At 35.0% G+C, this 19375-nt stretch overlaps 1 protein-coding gene across 1 annotated transcript in view; it reads left to right on the forward strand.

The window, feature by feature from the left end:
- syne1b (spectrin repeat containing, nuclear envelope 1b) overlaps positions 1-17657 on the forward strand; it is a 113746-nt gene extending 96089 nt beyond the window's left edge. The window contains 10 exon segments of the mRNA XM_056476400.1: positions 3712-3810; positions 3886-4073; positions 5345-5468; positions 6619-6785; positions 7138-7291; positions 8756-9381; positions 12699-12878; positions 14097-14247; positions 14332-14490; positions 17439-17657. Of these exon segments, the coding sequence (XP_056332375.1) occupies positions 3712-3810; positions 3886-4073; positions 5345-5468; positions 6619-6785; positions 7138-7291; positions 8756-9381; positions 12699-12878; positions 14097-14247; positions 14332-14490; positions 17439-17657 (2067 nt within the window).
- Positions 17658-19375: the final 1718 nt, after the last annotated feature.

The following is a 19375-nucleotide window of genomic DNA, read 5'->3' on the forward strand; positions in this document are numbered from 1 at the left end:
ATTTCTAAATTCAGTTCTAATTTCCAGCAAACTAATAAATGAACAATAATAACGAAGTGTGCTCAAAAAAGAATTATATCTAAATACACATGCTGTGCCCGATATGGTCCAAACCCGACAAGCGGGCAAATCTAAGCTTGTTTTTAAAAAAACAAATATGAATATGCATATAATAAATAAAACTGCTAATAATGATAACATTATACAAAAGCAAATTGTTATGAATGAACTGAAAAAGCCCCCAGAGATGGAGGCATGAAAGTGTGGTATTGATATTTATGTAGGCTAGAAAATAATAATTTTTGTAATATTTTAATCCTTTAATTCTTTTTCAGTTGTAAAGATATTTGTGTATTGCTGTATATCCTGTTTGTATTAAGCAATGTGTAAGCGAGGCGCACAAATAACATGCTCTGCGCTGGACAAAAGACCAGCTTTGATCTGGTCAATTGAACTGTTTATTTAGGTTCCTCAAAATAGCAATGCGCCAGCAATGCGCCTTAACACTCCTCTTTTTTTAGATCAGAATGCCTATGTGCACACATTTGAGCGCAAATGCATTTGCTATTTAAACAGCGTGGCGCAAAACGTCAAAACGACTCTTGCGCTGAGCTGAAACTAGCAAACAAAAATTGCGTCGCGCCTTGCTCCAGGTGTATGATAAGGCCCTAAGCCCGAATTGATTTGCCACATTCATAACAAATGCTTAGTAGAATGGAATGAATGCATATATAACAAACTATATGATGTGAACTCACTATTAGTTTCAAAAGAGAAACTATTATTATTTTGAAAATAGATATAACCAGTTTGTATATATAAGATGCTGAATCGATCATATAAAAATCATTCTTATTTATTAAATGATTTAATGTACAAATGGAGGTTTTTGTTCAAGATGAAATTATATTTACTGTGCATACTGTATTTATTCATTCATTCATTTTCCTTCGGCTTAGTTGCTTTTTCATCAGGGGTCGCCACAGCGGAATGAACTGCCAACTTATCCAGCATATGTTTCACACAGCGGATGCCCTTCCAGCTGCAACCCAGTACTGGCAAACATCCATACACACTCATTCACACATATTCACTACGGCCAATTTAGACATGCGCATCCATGAATGCGCTATAGGTGAATTGAATAAACTAAATTGGCCATAGTGTGTGTGTGTGAATGTGAAAGTGTTTGGGTGTTTCCAAGTACTGGGTTGCGGCTGGAAGGGCATCCGATGCATAAAACATATGCCGAAATAGTTAGCAGTTCATTCCGCTGTGGTAATCCCTGATAAATAAAGGGACTAAGCTTAAGGAAAATTATAAAAATTAATGAATTAAGTTTCATATTTAATAGATAGATTATAGATTTTATGTCATTGTTATTTTTATTGTTGTCATTTTGTGTTTATTTTGTTGCATGTATATATTTATTTTATAGAATGAATTTTCGGCTGCCAAAAGTTTTCGACTGACAACCAAAAATGCTATTTTCGGGTGATTAAATTTTCTCTGAAAAAAGAATAACAGCTGAAATGATGAGCTATTATGCCACACTGCCCTGCATATTATTTAATACAATACAAAAATAATTTTTACAAAGCATTTTTAGTTTAGTTTTTATTTTTTTAACCAAGCACATCCAGAATTTTTTTTTATTTTTTTTTACATTTTTTTTTATTGTAGAAAAAACATTTGAAATTTAGCATGAAAATACACTTTTTTACATTTTAACCCTCCCCCAAAGCATCCAGATTCAGTTGAACAGGTAAATCTATTATACATGGGCTAAGGCAAAGAAAAACATACTGTATTCCACATACAAAAATACACATATACACATATCAATCAATTAACTATTAGCGTGAGAGGTATTTGCTTGTGCCATTGTATAGTTATGATCCAAAAATTGTATAAACAGATCCCAAATTTTATGGTACTCCTTTAATTTGGCCTTTATACTGTAGGTGATTCTTTCCAGTGCAATGTAATGTGTCAAATCTTTCAGCCAGTGATCAATCGATGGACTTTCTATGTTCTTCCAATAGAGTGCTATCAAACGCCTTGCAATAACAAGACACATATCAATCGTTTTAGCTTTATAACTTGGTAATGACAAACTTACTGGGAATAAACCCAACACACATATTTCAGGTGTAACTGGAATTGGTTTTAAAATAATTGAGGAGATTAATGTTACTACGTTTTGCCAGAAAATCTTAATCACCTCACATTCCCAGATACAATGAAAGAATGTTCCTTTATGTTTTTGGCATTTGAAACATATATCTGGGATGTTTGGGTTAATTTTGTTTAGTTTTTCAGGTGTGATATAGGTGCGCATTGCCCAGTTATATTGGATCATTTTAAATCTAGTATTAATTGACAAGTTCTGGGCTTTAACACATATTTGGCTCTATTCTAAATCTGTCAGGTCATATTGTAAATCTGTACACCAAGAATCTTTCTTAGATTCTGACGTTTCTTTACATCCAGAATTTTTGTTTTCGTCACAGTATTTTCATTTCGTCACATCTCTAGTATATTTTATCTGTGCTGAATATGTTAAAGACCAAATTGGTAAATTACTGTAAATATTTAATGATTTAATAACTGTTTAAATGAAGTAACTCAACTTTTTTGCCATAACTTGTTGCAGACATGGGGCCTTATCATACACCCGGCGCAATAAGGCGCAAGACTGCACCATTGACCAACTAAAACCTGGTCTAAAGTCCAGCACAGAGCACGTTAGTTATGCGCCTATGCAGGTCCAAAACAGGTCCAAAGCTTACACATTGCTTAGTACACACAAGATGTACAGCAGCACACAAATATCTTTACATATGAAAAAATAAAGGAATAAAATGGTACAAAAATTATTGTTTTTTACATAAATATAAAAACCACTGCCTCCATACCTTCATGTCGGGAGGCTTTTTTCAGTTTATTCAGGACAATTTGCATTTGTGTAATATTATTATTAGTAGTATTATTTATTATATGTATATTTATATTTGTTTTGATAAAACAAAGTTAAGTTTGTCCACCTGTCGGGTTTTGGAGACGTCTACATCACCATATGGGGCATAAGAATAGGACGTGTGTTTGGATATAAGTCATTTTGACCTCATAATAATTTTGACCACACTTCATTATTATTGTTCATTTATTAATTTGCTGGAAATTAGAACAGAATTTGGAAATAGTTTTGAAAAAAATCTTTGCGTTTAACAAACTGAATTCAATATGTAGGCTAATAGATGTCTGCAGTGGAGGGTGTACAACACCGTTTCCTTATCCAAAAAAAGGAAGATAAGGAAACGAGTAGAAAGGAGTAGAGCAAAAGTAAAATAAAGAGAAATTAAAGAGGCAGAATGGAGGAGGCTCGTTCTTTATCCTCGCGCTGCAGATGGCAACTGATAGATGAGACTCTAATTGGTTTATTGTACGTTATGCTCAAAACACACCCATAACTCATTAAGAGAATAAGCACATCCCTGTTAGACCATGCGCTTGGGTGCAAAGCGTAGTTTTCTGTCCTTAAAATAGCAAAAGTGGAATCTGACATGTCCTTAATGCTTTTGCACCATGCGCTTTAAACTTTGCGCCTAGATCGTTAAAATAGAGCCCACGGTGTTAAAACATAAATACATTAATGCTAAATCATTCTAGTGTCTCATGATGAATAATCATACTGCATCCTTTTAAAAGGTAAAATCAGAGGTTGAAGAGATCCAGAAGAAACTTGACAGCCCCGTCACCTCCTGCGTGTCTTCATCCGAGACCTACAAAACTCTGCAGAGTCACATGGTACGGCTCCTCCACGGGACATTTCTCAAGCATTTGGAGCAGTTCAGTGTGAATGAGAGATTTGTTTGGTTTTAGGACGTGTTTCAGAGTTTGGAGAAGCTGAAGGCCACGCTGCTGTCACTGTCTGCTGGCGCCCGAAGGCTCAGCGAGAGGGAGAAGGCAGAGAGAGCCGTGGCGGCCCTACAGCAAAACTATGAGCAATGTTTAAAACAGGCCAAGGAGAAACAGAACCAGACCGAGAGCCTTCTGTCACACTGGCAAAAGTATGCTTCCTTTCACTGTTTGCCTCATCTGGCTTATTCAATCGAAATCTGTAAAAAATAGAGTAACTAGGGGTGCAGCGAGAGTTAAAAAAACTCTATTAGTCAAGCTTGTTTTTCTTTTAGAGCATTGCATCAATGGAATTTGATACCACAATCTGTTAGAGAATCTTTTAAATAATTATATAAGTTTAATTTTAAGAAATGGCTTCTTAATAATCAACTTTGTAAACACTAGTTTTTTTTTTTTACATAGTTGTTGTGGTTGTTTTTTTTACCAAATTACATTTCTATTAGTATATGCCTTTAACAACTGGCAAAGAGTCCACCAAAGAAAACTTTGGGCTAATTTGGGTACATTTACTTACTTGGGAAATTTACTTATTTAATTAATTTACACTCTGCCTTGTTGTGAAAAAAATAATAATAATTAAATAATGTATTAAATTAAAATTGAAAATCATCATATAATCAGCATTGTAAAATCAAACAGTGAATTAAATTAAATTATTACATTTCACTCAAATCTGTAAAATGTTCGTCGTACTTAATAAAAACAAGTTATGTGAACTCAGCAGTTCATTATATTAAGATCAACTTAAATTGACTAAGTTGAACAGATTTATAGTTTCCAGCATGGTCTGATTAAGAAAAATAAGTGTTGAAATTAAATATAAATGTTATTTTATGTGTTCTAACATTTAATTAAATGAATAACATTTAATTAAAATGAATGTATAAATTGATAATATAATGTAATATATAGTATTTTTATATAAAAATATAATATCATAGCAATAAATTAAAATTTATAACAATAATAATAATTATTATTTTAGTTCATTTACAAGTAATTATAATTAATTAATACATAAAATTAAGTAAATTATCATTTAAACATTTTTTTTCAACAATTAAAGAATGAATTAAATTAAACTAATATTTTAAAGCAATAAGTTTACACAAATATTTTGAGTTTTCTGAACTAATCGGGTTTTACAGTCTAAAAGCATATTTTAATGCATATCTGAGTGAAATGGTTTCTCAACAACAAATGTTGGACTGAGTAAAATGGCTCAACGACATATGTAGGACAAGCTTTTTTTTTATAGGGAATTGATTGGATGCTAGTTTGGCATTGGTGGATCTCAAATGAGTGACAGGTTGACCCCGCCCTCACACCGGCAACACGACATCAGAGTACAGATGGACTAGATATCATTTCACAAGAGATATGTTTTATTTAAATCTGTTCCTCATTTTGTTTATTTCAGGTATGAAAAGGATTGGTCTGCACTGAAGTCATGTCTGGAGAGATGTGAAGCTGTGTGTGGCTCTGACAGTCAATCTCTGCCAGTTGACAGACTAAAGCTGGATGGAGAATTGCTGGAATTAAAAGTAAAAATTTGTTTATAATACAATATTTGCTATGCATTTTACTTCTGGTACGTGATATTTTTCTTTCAAAGTCAAGATGAATTCATTTTTTTAAAATCTTTTAAACGTTAGATGTACTGTATTTTAATTAGGAAAATAGGGTAATTAAATGGATAGTTCAACCCCCACACACAACAAAACTATATTTAATAAATATATATTTTAAAATATTTTATATTTTATATTTACAACAGTTCTGTCTGGTTCTCGAATCTGATTGGCTGATAGCTGCCATATTCCACCAGTATCAGCACTGTTCCAGCCTACAGTATATTTATATAACTAACTGACTCATGAACTAACTAACTAAATAAATGAATTACTTGGAAGTCAATGGGGGCAACTTGGTGGCTCAGTGGCTAGCACTGTCACCTCACAGCAAGAAGGTCGCTGGTTCGAGTCCCGGCTGGGTCAGTTGGCATTTCTCTGTGGAGTTTGCATGTTCTCCCCATGTTGGCTTGGGTTTCCTCCGGGTGCTCCGCTTTCCACCACAGTGCAATGAAATGCTCTAGGTGAATTGGATTAACTAAATTGACCGTAGTGTGTGTTAATGAGTGTGTATGGGTGTTTCTCAGTACTGGGTTGCAGCTGGAAGGGCATCCGCTGTGTAAAACATACAGTATGCTGGATAAGTTGGCTGTTCATTCTGCTCTGGCGACACCTGATGTATAAAGGGACTAAGCTGAAGGAAAATGAAATGAATGAATGGAAGGCAATGGGAGTTTTTAGGCTGAACTTGCCCTTAATGCATTAATGTTATTTTTTTATTTCTGCTTATGAAAAATCACGTTACTAAATGTATTAAAAGTTTATTTTAAACAATTTTAAAGAATGTTTGACCTCCCATTTACTTACACACTTAAATAAATACCATGGAAGTCAATGGGAACCAGAAACTGTTTGGCTGAATTGACATTTTTGGTTGAACTAGCCTTTAATTAAAGTTATTTTCCTTTTCTTTTCTTTTATTGTTTAAAAACCAGAGCTGTTTGAAAGGCAGGACATTTTATAAAATTTAGATAGTGAAAACATTTTTTTCTTTAGAAAATTGTGCAACTTAGTTGGATCAGTTTTATATTGTTTCTTCATTTTCTTAAATGTTGTTTTGAAGCACCTGCAAACTGAGCTTGAGTCCCTGGAGGCAGTTTATAACAGACTTGGGGCTCAAACACCGTCTCTTTATACCACTGCATCAGAGGAACGTGTGAAAACACTGAAAGAAGACCATCAGCAGCTGGAGAAAAGATGGACGTGTCAGACCACAGCTATACCTCACAGGTCAGTTATTATAGGTAGAAGAATTTACATTAGGGCTGCACGATGCAGGAAAAATCTGACATTGCAATATTTAGTTTTTCTGCAATATAGATCGTGATTTAACATTGCAGATCCTGTGATGTGACAATTGCTGATGCGCACATTGCGATATCGATGCTGAAACGATGTATTGTGCAGCCCTAATGCAAATAATTAAACTTTTCACATGTTATAATTAAACTTTTGCGATATCACTCCTAAAACGATATATTGTGCAGCCCTAATTTACATGCTAAATAATATATATATGTTCCCTATGTTCTTGTTTGCATTATTATAATGTCTAACACAGTAAATCAAACTGTTGATTCAGAATGCAGGTCCTTCAGCAGCATCTCTCTCTGGTTGATCAGTTTGATCAGGCTCTTCAGAAATTCTTCAAATGGGGAGAGTGTTTTCTGTCATCTCTACACTCCTTCTCTCACACTGACATCACTGATCTTCAGCCGTCCACCAATGATATAAAGGTATGTTCCATCATCAGAACCAGTGAAAAACAACACCAGATGACTTTTATCCTCTTTATGGACATTTTTATTTTGGACAACTTTATATCAAAAGTGGTTTTACGATCAATATTTTATATGAATATTGCACATATTTTATGTTTTACTAATAATGCACTTGTTTAGTTGTTAATTTTTTAATAGACAGTGTTTTCAAGGCATTAGTTAAAAAAGGTTTTATTGAGTCCAAAACATTGGACAGAAATATGCAACATTGGCTCATATTGAAACTGTAGCCCTGTATACATTTCTGGAGATCGCGAAATATGTAGCCAGAAGCATGTATGGCTGCATTTCCTCTTTAAAACGAATGCTACGGGGCGGTATGACGCCATTTCTTTTCACGCTTTTCATGCTTATCAGCTGTCTGCTTACCTCCGTCTGCTTACCTCGGTCGACGGAACTGAGATGCAGAGGGGAGTTGACCCCGACGACGGGGTTTGAGTCTGGTGAAGAACGGTTCGAGAAATTTGAGATCTCAAAAAAGCGTACACAGTGGACTGTGAATTCGCGCAAAAAAACGTAACTCCTGGGACACATTTGGCACTCTCCAGAAATGTGTAAGCAGTACATTTTTAAAATGAGCCTGAGTTGGAAATATTTTTGGATGTTTTTTTGTCACTTTTTTGAGAGAAAATGATTAATATCCCCTTTTCCAAGAAGATTGACTACTGTATATTGTATCAAAATGTTAAATGTTCATTCAGAAATAAAACATAAAAAAATGTATCATGGTTACCACAAAAATATTAAGCAGCCAAAATGGTTTTAACATTGCTAATAATCAGATATGTTTTTGAGCCTCATTTTAGCATATTAAACAGATTTCCGAGGAATGTTAGGATACTGATTGAGCTAATATGACTTATTTTAAAAACATTTAAAATCTTGAACAGGACAAAAGGTAAATTTTTAATGCAATTACAGGATTTTATTTAAGAAATATATAGTTGAAGGCAAAATTATTAGCCATCTTGTAAAATTGTTATGTTTTATGTTATGTTTAACAGAGCAAGGACATTTTCACAGTATCTCCTATTATTATTATTATTATTTTAGAAATATTTTTCTTTTAGTTTGGCTGGAATAAAAGCAGTTTTAATTTATAAGGTCAATATTATTATCATGCTACAGAACAAACCACTGTTTCCAATGTCTCTTTAGCCTAATTAACCTAGTTAATTCTTTAAAATGCGCTTGAAATACTAGTATCTTGAAAAATAACTAGTGAAATATTATGTTTTGTCATCAAGGCAATGGCAAAAGAAATTCATTATAAGAAAATTGGTTTAGGTTTACATATGTTAAAAATCTTCTTTCTGTTAAACTGCATGTATAAACCAAGTAAAGGAGTGCTTATATTACAGCAATAAATTAAGGCAATTTTTAAGGCAATAAATGACATTTTACCATTTTCCTCACCAGGAAAAAAGGGAAGATCTCCTGAAGCAAAGCATCGTACGACAGAATCTTCAACAGCAAACTAAAACCCTGTGTGATGTTTGTGAGCCGGCTGAAGTCCAGCATCTTCAGGGAAGGTGGGAGAGCTCCTTACAGCCGTACTTGGAGGCCCATCAGCTGGTTGAACTTCGAGGAGAGAGTCTGGAAAAACTGGAGGCCTTTCTACACACCCACAGTGTAGCAGCGGGCGTCCTCCAGGGTCTCAGACAGACCGTGGAGAGCGCTGGGAGTTGGGATAAAAGCCGGGTGGACGAGCTTCAGCGAGAGCTGGAAGCCATCGTTCCTGATATCAGCCGCCTTGAAACGCTCGCCGTGAATTTGGACAGCAACCTGTGCAAGTCTCATCTGCACCTAATGAACGGGAAAGAGACTCGGTCCTCTTGCCGTTCGCTGGCTGACTCCTTGAGCGCTGAATTGGATGCCGTGAGGAACCTGCTGGGCTCTAAACAAAGCGAAGCTGAGGCTCTCGGCGCTCTTTGGAGCTCCTTCAGACAGCGTAAGGAACAGCTGCTGAAAACTGTGGAGGATATCGAGGAGAAGGCGGATCAACAGGGCCTGAAGGAGCCCAATGTGCTTACTCTACAGCAGAGGTATGGATTGTGATTATAACATGGTTGTTTAAGTGAGGGATAATCAAATAATAAATATTTGATAGTAAATAATAATGCATTTAAATGCATGGCGTTTAGGCAAAGAACCACCCGATGCATAGCTGAAGTTGGTTGCCTTAGCCAAGTGCATTTAAAGGTGCTGTATGTATGTTTTTGACTCTTCTAAAGCATAAAAATAGCATGAAATGTTTGCAGCTACAGCAGGGAAAATAAGTATTGAACACTTTTTCTCAGAAAACATATTTCTAAAGGTGCTGTTGACTTACAATTTTCCCCGGATGTTGGTAACAACTAAAGAAATCCATATTTGCAAAGAAAACAGAACTAATTAGATTACAAATGAAGTTATGTGTAATAAACTGAAATGAAGCAGGGAAAAAGTACACATGAAGAAAGGGAGGTGTAGAAAGGTAGTGAAAGCCCAGACAGCAGCTGAAATCTCTCAGTAGTTCTTCAGCAACCATCTGCCCTTCATTAGTGTAAATCAATATTAACTGCTTCAGTCCAACAGTTACATTGGCAGGATGATGAAGATGAACTCAGGGTGGACATTTCAGCAAGACAATGATCCAAAAGACAGCCAAGGAAATTCTCAGATGCTTTCAGAGAAAGAAAATCAAGCTGTAGAATGGCCCAGCCAATCACCTGACTTGAATCCAGTAGAAAATACAAAATAAAGATCAGATTTGATCAAGATTTTTACACTGTGTTGAAATCTGTGAAAAAAAATCACAGCTAAGCAATGCATGTGACTTCATTCTCCACATGAGAGACATATTTAAGCTGTTATCACCAAAAAAAGCCTTTTATATAAAGTGAAGAGTTTAGATGCAAAAACCTCTAAATGCCATCTAATAATTACTTCTAAAATTATCATCTTTACCAGGCTCCTGTGTGTAAGTTCAGTAATTTTACTTTTATGGCTAAGAATAAGTTCTTTTCATGGTCTTCAAAGTGAAATAACTCAACATAACCAAAGGAGGCTAAGAATAATGCTCATTTTCGATTGAAATTTCTTACAGCACAACTAATTTTTTTGTTTTGTTTTATTTTTGTTTGTATTGTTTGGGTTTTTACCAAATTCATGTGACTTGCTCCATGTGATGTCCCTTCCTCTAACGCAGGGATCGGGAACCTTTTTTTCAGCAAATGATATTTTTGGCAAATGCATTTTTTAAAGAGCCATTGGCGTATACATACGCATATACGCACCACAAAATATACTACTACAATACATAAAACAGGTTTAAACAAAACCTTTATTTATGTTCATGCACATAAATCTCAAAAATAATCAAATATGAAGCATCACGTGTTGAGCAAGTCTATGAATGAAGAAAGGACAATTTATTTAAATTCTGGTAAATAAACTTGAAAAGCAACAAATTATCATTTTTTTTATTATTTTAAATTATATTTATATTAATAAACTTTATATTTTTTACTTTATAACTTTATAATTTATATTAATAAACTATAATTATTTTATTATTCTAAAAAAAATACACAGTTGCTTCAAATAATTCAAAATAAAGTATGCCGCAATAGTTTTTGCTAGTTTTAAAGAACATGTATTATTGTTATTATATTAATTGTCGCTAGTTTTGAAGAACAAAAACTATATTTTTCTACTATTGAGAAAATAAAGGGCAAAGCAACTTGTATTTCTTTAGTAACCACATGCACACATTTGCCCTTTATTGGTGTCGCGATTCAATTTTATCCACAGCACCGCACACGTGCATTGGTCGAAACATCCTTTTATTGTAATAAAGTTTATTAATTTTGCTGTAAAAATACAAAAAAAGGTAACTGTAAATGTAGGTTCAATAAGAAACTAATTTCTAGTGACGGTTACAATTTTTTTATCTAAAATATTATTAAAGTGAGACAGCTGGAGAGCCACGTATTGTTGGTGTCACGGTCGGGTGAGGGGAATCAGGGGCGAGGACCCAAGTGCAGGGTAAAGTAGAATTTATTTATAATTAAAATAAAACAAAAGAACAACAAAAACCACCCCGAGGGGGAAAACACATAACTATAACACAAACAGAGAAACAAACTTGGTTGGGCTGGCGAGTCAAGGCTAGAGCAGGAACACAGGGGGAGTATAGACAACGAACTGGCACAGGACAGCAGACATGAGGAGAATATAAGCAGGAGTAAATTAACACACAGGTGAACAAAACAGGTGTTAAGACATGTGAATCTAATAAACTAATAATGGGTTAACAAGGTGGGTGGGACTAGACGATAGACGGGAGAGCACCTGACACAAAGAGACCACACAAGCCATGTGCTCACATAAAACAAGACTAGAACACGCAGCCAATGAGAGAACTCATTAACCGCGTGTTCGTATGACAAGACAAACATTGAAGCACACAACAAAAGCACGCGACCACAATGTAAACACAGAGCCACGTGCTTTGACAACAGACGCAAGACACGAGCACACGATAAGTGAAAACACCTTACCGTGCGCTCACACAAATGCAACGCGCATGTTTCATCTCAGCGCCAACCGAAACCGAAAACCAACTAGACGGAGACGCTGAGAATGAAACAGCGCGATGCTGACGAAACAACACAAACACGAGTACAAGAGCGCGCGTCCCAAGGACGCGCAGACCCCGCGCACCCGCATCAAGCCGGAGCGCACACGGTCCGCGCGCACTTATGACGACGCGCAGCCAGACAATGACAAAAGTGCTCGACCCAAGAAAACTCGAGCTGAGCACTACAGGACAAGACAAGACAGAGCTAGTGTCCGGACTCTGCCACCAAAACAAGAATTTACAAGACCAGAGTGGCAGAACCCTGACAGTTGGTTGAAGAGCCATATGTGGCTCGCGAGCCAAAGGTTCCCTACCACTGCTCTAGCGTGAAACTCTGGAAGGCATGCCATGATTCTTCTCGCATTCATTTGTACAAAACGTTTAGGATACACCAATAGTACACTGTAAAAAAATGGCTGTAAAATTTACAGTATTACTATTTATATGTTCCATCTGATTAATCCATCATAAGCTTCAAGGTGTGTGTGTGTGTGTGTAATCGGAGGGAATCAGGAACTGGTGTGTCTGAGGTGCATGATAGGAGTTGCAGTTGATTAAAATGGCACTTGTGTTGTTCTCCAGCGATCTGCATAGGCTAGATCGCTTGTGATTGTGACACCATGTGGTATCTGGCATCTTGAGATAAGGCACAAAATGGTGGAAAATGTCAACTCTGTTATTGTCAACTCTGATATGCTTTACTCTATAGAGGAAACTCTTTTTTTGTGATGTGTGTAGGCTTCGGTTTTTCAATCAGCTGGAAGATGAGCTTCAGTCTCACCAGCATGAGGAGCAGTGGCTCAGGGATAAAGGTCAACAGCTCGCTCACAGAGATGCTGAGCTGGGCAGTGAAGTACTGAGAGAGATTAACTTGCTTCAGACCACCTGGGAGGACACTAAGAAACTCATCACTGAGAGGTGAGCTGACAGAAATGGACTCTAATACTGGTTTTGGTTACTTTTTTGTTATGTTTAGCTTTTAATAGTGTGTTAGAAGATATATGTAGTAAATGGTTTAAGAAATAAAGTGTTCCTAAATAAATTCATATTAGAGGTTTAGACAAATGGTGTTTGTCATTTGCAAATTCTTACATTTTTGTGATTGATTTCCCCAGTGTTAGACATTAGATTTAATTTAATTTAATTTAATTTAATTTAATTTAATTTAATTTAATTTAATTTAATTTAATTTAATTTAATTTAATTTAATTTAATTTAATTTAATTTAATTTAATTTAATTTAATTTAATTTAATTTAATTTTTCGGCTTAGTCCCTTTTATCAATCAGGGGTCACCACAGCGGAATGAACTGCCAGCTTATCCAGCACATGTTTTACGCAGTGGAATGCCAACTGAACCAGCTGGGGCTTGAACCAGCGACCTTCTTGCTGTGAGGCGACAGTGCTACCCACTACGCCACCCCTTAATTTAATTTAATTTAATTTAATTTAATTTAATTTAATTTAATTTAATTTAATTTAATTTAATTTAATTTAATTTAATTTAATTTTCCGGCTTAGTCCCTTTTATCAATCAGGGGTCACCACAGCGGAATGAACTGACAGCTTATCCAGCACATGTTTTACGCAATGGAATGCCAACTGAACCAGCTGGGGCTCGAACCAGCGACCTTCTTGCTGTGAGGCGACAGTGCTACCCACTACGCCACCCCTTAATTTACTTTACTTTTATTTTAATTTAATTTAATTTAATTTAATTTAATTTAATTTAATTTAATTTAATTTAATTTAATTTAATTTAATTTAATTTAATTTAATTTAATTTAATTTAATTTAATTTAGACAGCACATACACAAAGTTTTAGTTATTTCATAAACTTAATTAAAAAAATGAATTATATACATGTAAATGTGTCCGTGTATTTGTCATTTTAAATAGCCAAAAAATTCATTAAATATGCATTTATTAAGAAGTGTTTCAACATTTATTCTGTCAAGCATTATAGACCTGGACAGAACATAAAATTAGCTTTTAATAAAACATAAGTATTGTTTTACTCAATCTAAACTATTGAGTATCACTGCTTGAGGATATCATAGCTTTTTCATTTCAGTTTAGTTAAGCCACAGTGATTTTCAATGTCTAACTGATGTTGCTACATGATTTTGTTGCAGACAAGAGCAGAGCAGTGCTTTAGTAGACCTCATGAAAGACTACCAGACTCTGAAGTCTTCAGTAAACTCCATTTTGGAAAGTGCTGATGCTATAGCCGATATTAAAGCGGTCCTGAAAGAGCAGGAGGACACGCGGAGATCCTTGTTGAAGGTAAAACCTGTCTGTCTTTCATGCAAAATGCAAAATATCAATAAATGCTTTAATGTTGATCTTTGATGATCTCTCGTTCTGTAGCATGAAGCTGTTAAAGCAGACATGGCCAGTCATCAGGATGTACTAGACCAATTCTCCAGTAAAGGAAAGAAGCTTTTAAGTGAATTAAACAAGATCCCTGATTGCGACACACAGATCGTGAAGACAGAAATAGATGCCACAGTGGACCAGTGGCTCGACGTGAGTTTGTCTAAAAGCCAAATATTAAGTCTTCAATTGCAAAAATTTATGGTAACACTTTCTACACTTGTTCAGACTACTTATTTAAAATGAGTTCAAACGACACAAATCTTGAGGGTTTTTTGTTGAGACAACTTAATTGTTTTATGTTTAATCCACTTAAATTTGTAAAAACGATGAAATTAACTTGATAGATTTGTGTTGGGATGACATGGGGGAATTATGTGGAACCAAGATTTTTGTGAGTTTATGAAGCTCATGCTTATAATGAATTATAACTGTTTATAATTATTTATAATCATTCTATTATCTATAAAGACACAACAAACATTATACTATATTATAGTGAAAGTTATGGCTACAAAATAATAATAATTATTATTATTTAGTATTATTATAGTGTTAATTATACATATTACCTAAAGCCATCAGTGATGGATCTCTAAATGTTAGTAACTGTATAATGACCCACAAAAAGTATATATAAGGCAATGGGGCTATTATTAACAATATATAAAACCATTTATTTATTTGACAGAACAAAATCTGTTTACTTAATAAGGAGTCTGTAATTATAGCATAACAAAGATTTTAAATATTACAAACTGCATTTTCATAAATACAATCATGACTGACTTATTAATACTTATAAATCATGTATAATGTGATGTGTACATGTATAGAGAAAAATGAAATGCATCACTAAGTATTAATAACACTATTATAAATGTAGCTATAACTGTCATTATAATACATATAATGTTTGTTGTGTCTTCATAGATGCATTATAGATTGATTTTAAATAGTTATAAACAGAGTCATTATAAACATGAGCTTTATATAAAGTGTTACCAAATTTATGACACTTCATGGTAACTGCACACATGGTAACTGTATTATTTAAGCATTAGCAAATAGTTAATTGATTGTTTGTTAAGCATTAGCTCTACATTAATATACGTTAGTAGAGTAATCTGTTTATAACTACAGCTACAAATGCTGTATTGTTGACGCATGTATTATATGCTTAATGATTGTGTTTTTATAATTTGATAATGATTTATTTTTCACGACTAAATTAAGAGTTGCGAGATTTTCAAACCAGTTATTTAAGAATAGTTAAAAATCGACCTGAATGAGTAAGAAAATTATTAATAAACTATTCAAATGAACATTTATACGTTTTATTTTTCAGGCATATAGTAATAGTTACTCTGTATGTTAACAAATGCTTTATTAATGGCCAGTTTCCACTGAGAGGTACAGTATGGTACGGTACGGGGCACCTTTATCAAGCTTGCGTTTCCACTGCCAAAAGGGTACCCTTTTGGTGGGCATGGTGTACAACAGAAAGTTTCAGACAAAGTCATTTTTACTCAAGGAAATGTCACAGTAAAGCTGTACAGGTCGTTCACATATCATATGAGAAGCACTTCTCACAAAACAGCTGCTTTATACACAAATACTTGTGTAAAAATGTTCATTACTAACCTTTCTATTATGAACATGATTTGATTCTAACTGCAGATCAATGAAAAACCTGCTGTATATAGCCCTCTGCAATTATCTTAAATAAATAATTAAATGCAACATATGTGACCCTAACACACAGACCCTTAGAGCCTCCGATATTTTATCAATTACAGAAAAACTTCACACAGAATTTAGTCCTTATTTGGGTTCAAAAACAACACGAAATATAGCCCACAATCAGTGCAAACCTCTCATCTGTATCTTTAATCTTCAGCAGCACATGTAACCTTTTGTTAGAGAGTAACTTCGTCATTCTGAGTTCATAATAGTCCAAAAGGTGATAATAATAGTTAAACAGGGCAGTTTGTTCATGTTTTAGGTTGCAGAAGCATCATTTGCTGCTGTTTTTTTCCGGCTTCTCCTTTGTTTTTTCGCTCTTCACTCTCGCGTTTGTCTCTTTCTGAAAGGATCGGATATCAGAGCGCTTCAATGATCATGAGCATGTTATTAATATGAGCTCAAAGTTCGTTAATTTTAATATAGCTCTCTGGAGAAACCGCTCGCAACAACAGGACACAGCAGATTTTGTTCTTCTTGGCTTTGTAGCTGTACATCAAGATGATGACAAGGTTTGTTTGAGGTTGGGTCGACCGTGGCTTGTTATTATATGTATATATTATTACGGTGTGATGTCTCGGCTGTGTATTTAAAAATGGTGGTTTCTTTGTTTTCATTCTCCTGCTTCTGCAAGTGATTTATCTCTGGAAACCAATAGCGTTCAGCTGCTTCTAGCTTCGCCTTATGGTACCCTTTGGGCCTGTTGGTACCCTTTGCAAAGGGTGACCAAAAAGTGGTATGGTACGGTTCACTTTTAGGTACCCTTTGACAGTGGAAATGGCCATAAAAGCGTACCGTACTGTACCGTAGCGTACCACTCAGTGGAAACGGGCCATAACACAAATTCCTACTGTTTTGTAAGCTCTTCTAAAGTGAGGACTATTTATGCTTCCCTTACAAATGACCATTAAAGGCTCAGTTCTATTCCAAACAGAAAAAGGAAAGTGAATGACAGAGCGTTTCAAAACCAAAAATATTCATTTCAAGATACAAAAATGAACTGTATCAGACAAAAAATAAATTTGCTATCGTATCTTAAATAAAATTTTAATATTGCTGATATTTCATTTGATATAGTTGTACAATTTTAAGCAAAGTGAACAACAGAGCGATTGAGAACAAAATAAATATAAAAGCTTTGATATGAAAACTTTGCGTAGAAGTCAAGGATACAGCATTTGCCGTTATATAAATAAACTGCCTACCAATGTGTATTAATGTAGAGTTAATGCTTAATGAAAGATGAATGAACTATTTGACAATGCTTAATAAAGGAGTCATAGTTTGCAATTATTATCAAGTGTTACAGAAAAATCTCAATTCAGAAACTAAAAACCGTTATTCATACCAACACACAGGTGTCCGAAAAAATCGAGGACAATCTGGAAAGTCTGAAGAGGAGTTCTGCACTGTGGGTGGAAATCTACGATATCAGCGGAGAAATCGAAAGCTGGTCCAACAGCTCGGTTATGGATCTTACAGATGGACTCAATAACTTCAACGATAGCCAGAAAACTGCAAACAAACTCTCTGAAGTCAAGGCATGTTCCAAACTCTGCTATAAAACACATTTATAAAAGCCAAGCACCAGTCATCAATTCAATTCATTTTTATTCAATTCAGTTCAATTCAATTTGTGTAGCGCTTTTTACAATAATTGTTTCAAAGCAGCTTCACAAAAGGTGCACATTATTGCATTACAGTCACAGTTAAAGTTACAATCAAGTGTAAGTTATAATATATAAACATAGTTAACCTGCAGTTTTATAGCATACAGGTTGTTATGCTCATCAGCGATCTCTAACCACCAGAGGTCGCTGGTAAACACTCACACACACATAGGACTACAAATCTGCTTGCAAATGGACTACATATTCAGTCATGCCGTACACACACACAACCTGTTCCTGACTGATTGCATACACACAGCTGATGCTGCTCAAGTACTGATTACACACATATAGAGCTCACATTTAAACAGTACTCACGCCCTGAGTGTCTCAATGTGAACTTTATATGTGAGTGTGTAATCAGTACTTGAGCAGCATCAGCTGTGTGTATGCAATCAGTCAGGATCAGGAACCGGTTGTGTGTGTGTATGGCATGACTGAATATGTAGTCAATTTGCAAGCAGATTTGTAGTACTATGTGTGTGTAAGTGTTTACCAGCGACCTCTAGTGGTTAGAGATCGCTGATGATCATGACACAGGTACATGTTTAATGAAGTTTATTAAGTGTATGTGTTGTATGGAGAGAGATTAGACTCAATAATAATTCACGCAAAAGACACGATGTACACATGCGTAGCCAAATTTACGTACGTAAAATATTTATTTATACTTACAAAAACAATTCACATGCACAAAATAAAAATACATTTTCATAAAATACGTTTCACAAATGCAAAACACCATTTGCAAATATATAAGAGTGTACAAGAAGTTTTGAATGTTTAAAATTCACGAGTTCATCCTGAATGAGAATGTGCAAATCCTCTCTCACGTACGACTCACCCTGAATACCAGTGTGTGCATTTTGAGACTTTCCTGTCAGCACACACCTCCCACGTGAGTCACTCGTGCCCTGTAGCCAATAATATGCGAGCTTACTGTTCAACCAATCACAACTCCCGGGAATGACCGAAGCGCTTCACTGTGCGCACCATTTGCGCAGTCTGACTGAATTAACGGAGATGATCCTCTATGAAGAAGAATACTCCTCTATTTAGCATGGCAGGTGAAGAGCGGGATGCGCTCTAACACAAGCACTTTTCTATTGAGTTACTGAAAATACACTCAGATTCTACTATAAAAAGCGTATACACAAACTAGTAGGAAACAGTATTGACTTACAGGAGTATCCGACATGTTGGTTAGAGGAACAGACTGCGCAAAAGGAGCGCAGAGTGGTTGACATCGAGTACAGCTCTCATCTGATTGGCTGAGAGGTACGAGTTGCCTGTTTCTGGCAGGAAAGTCTCAAAATGCACACACTGGTATTCAGGGTGAGTCGTACGTGAGAGAGGATTTGCACATTCTCATTCAGGATGAACTCGTGAATTTTAAACATTCAAAACTTCTTGTACACTCTTATATATTTGCAGATGGTGTTTTGCATTTGTGAAATGTATTTTATGAAAATGTATTTTTATTTTGTGCATGTGAATTGTTTTTGTAAGTATAAATAAATATTTTATGTACATGAATTTGGCTACGCATGTGTACATCGTGTCTTTTGCGTGAATTATTATTGAGTCTAATCTCTCTCCATAGTGTTGTGTCTCTTCATTTCTAA

The sequence above is a fragment of the Danio aesculapii genome, chromosome 17 (assembly GCF_903798145.1).
Source record: "Danio aesculapii chromosome 17, fDanAes4.1, whole genome shotgun sequence".
In the NCBI taxonomy this organism is placed as follows: Eukaryota; Metazoa; Chordata; class Actinopteri; order Cypriniformes; family Danionidae; genus Danio; species Danio aesculapii.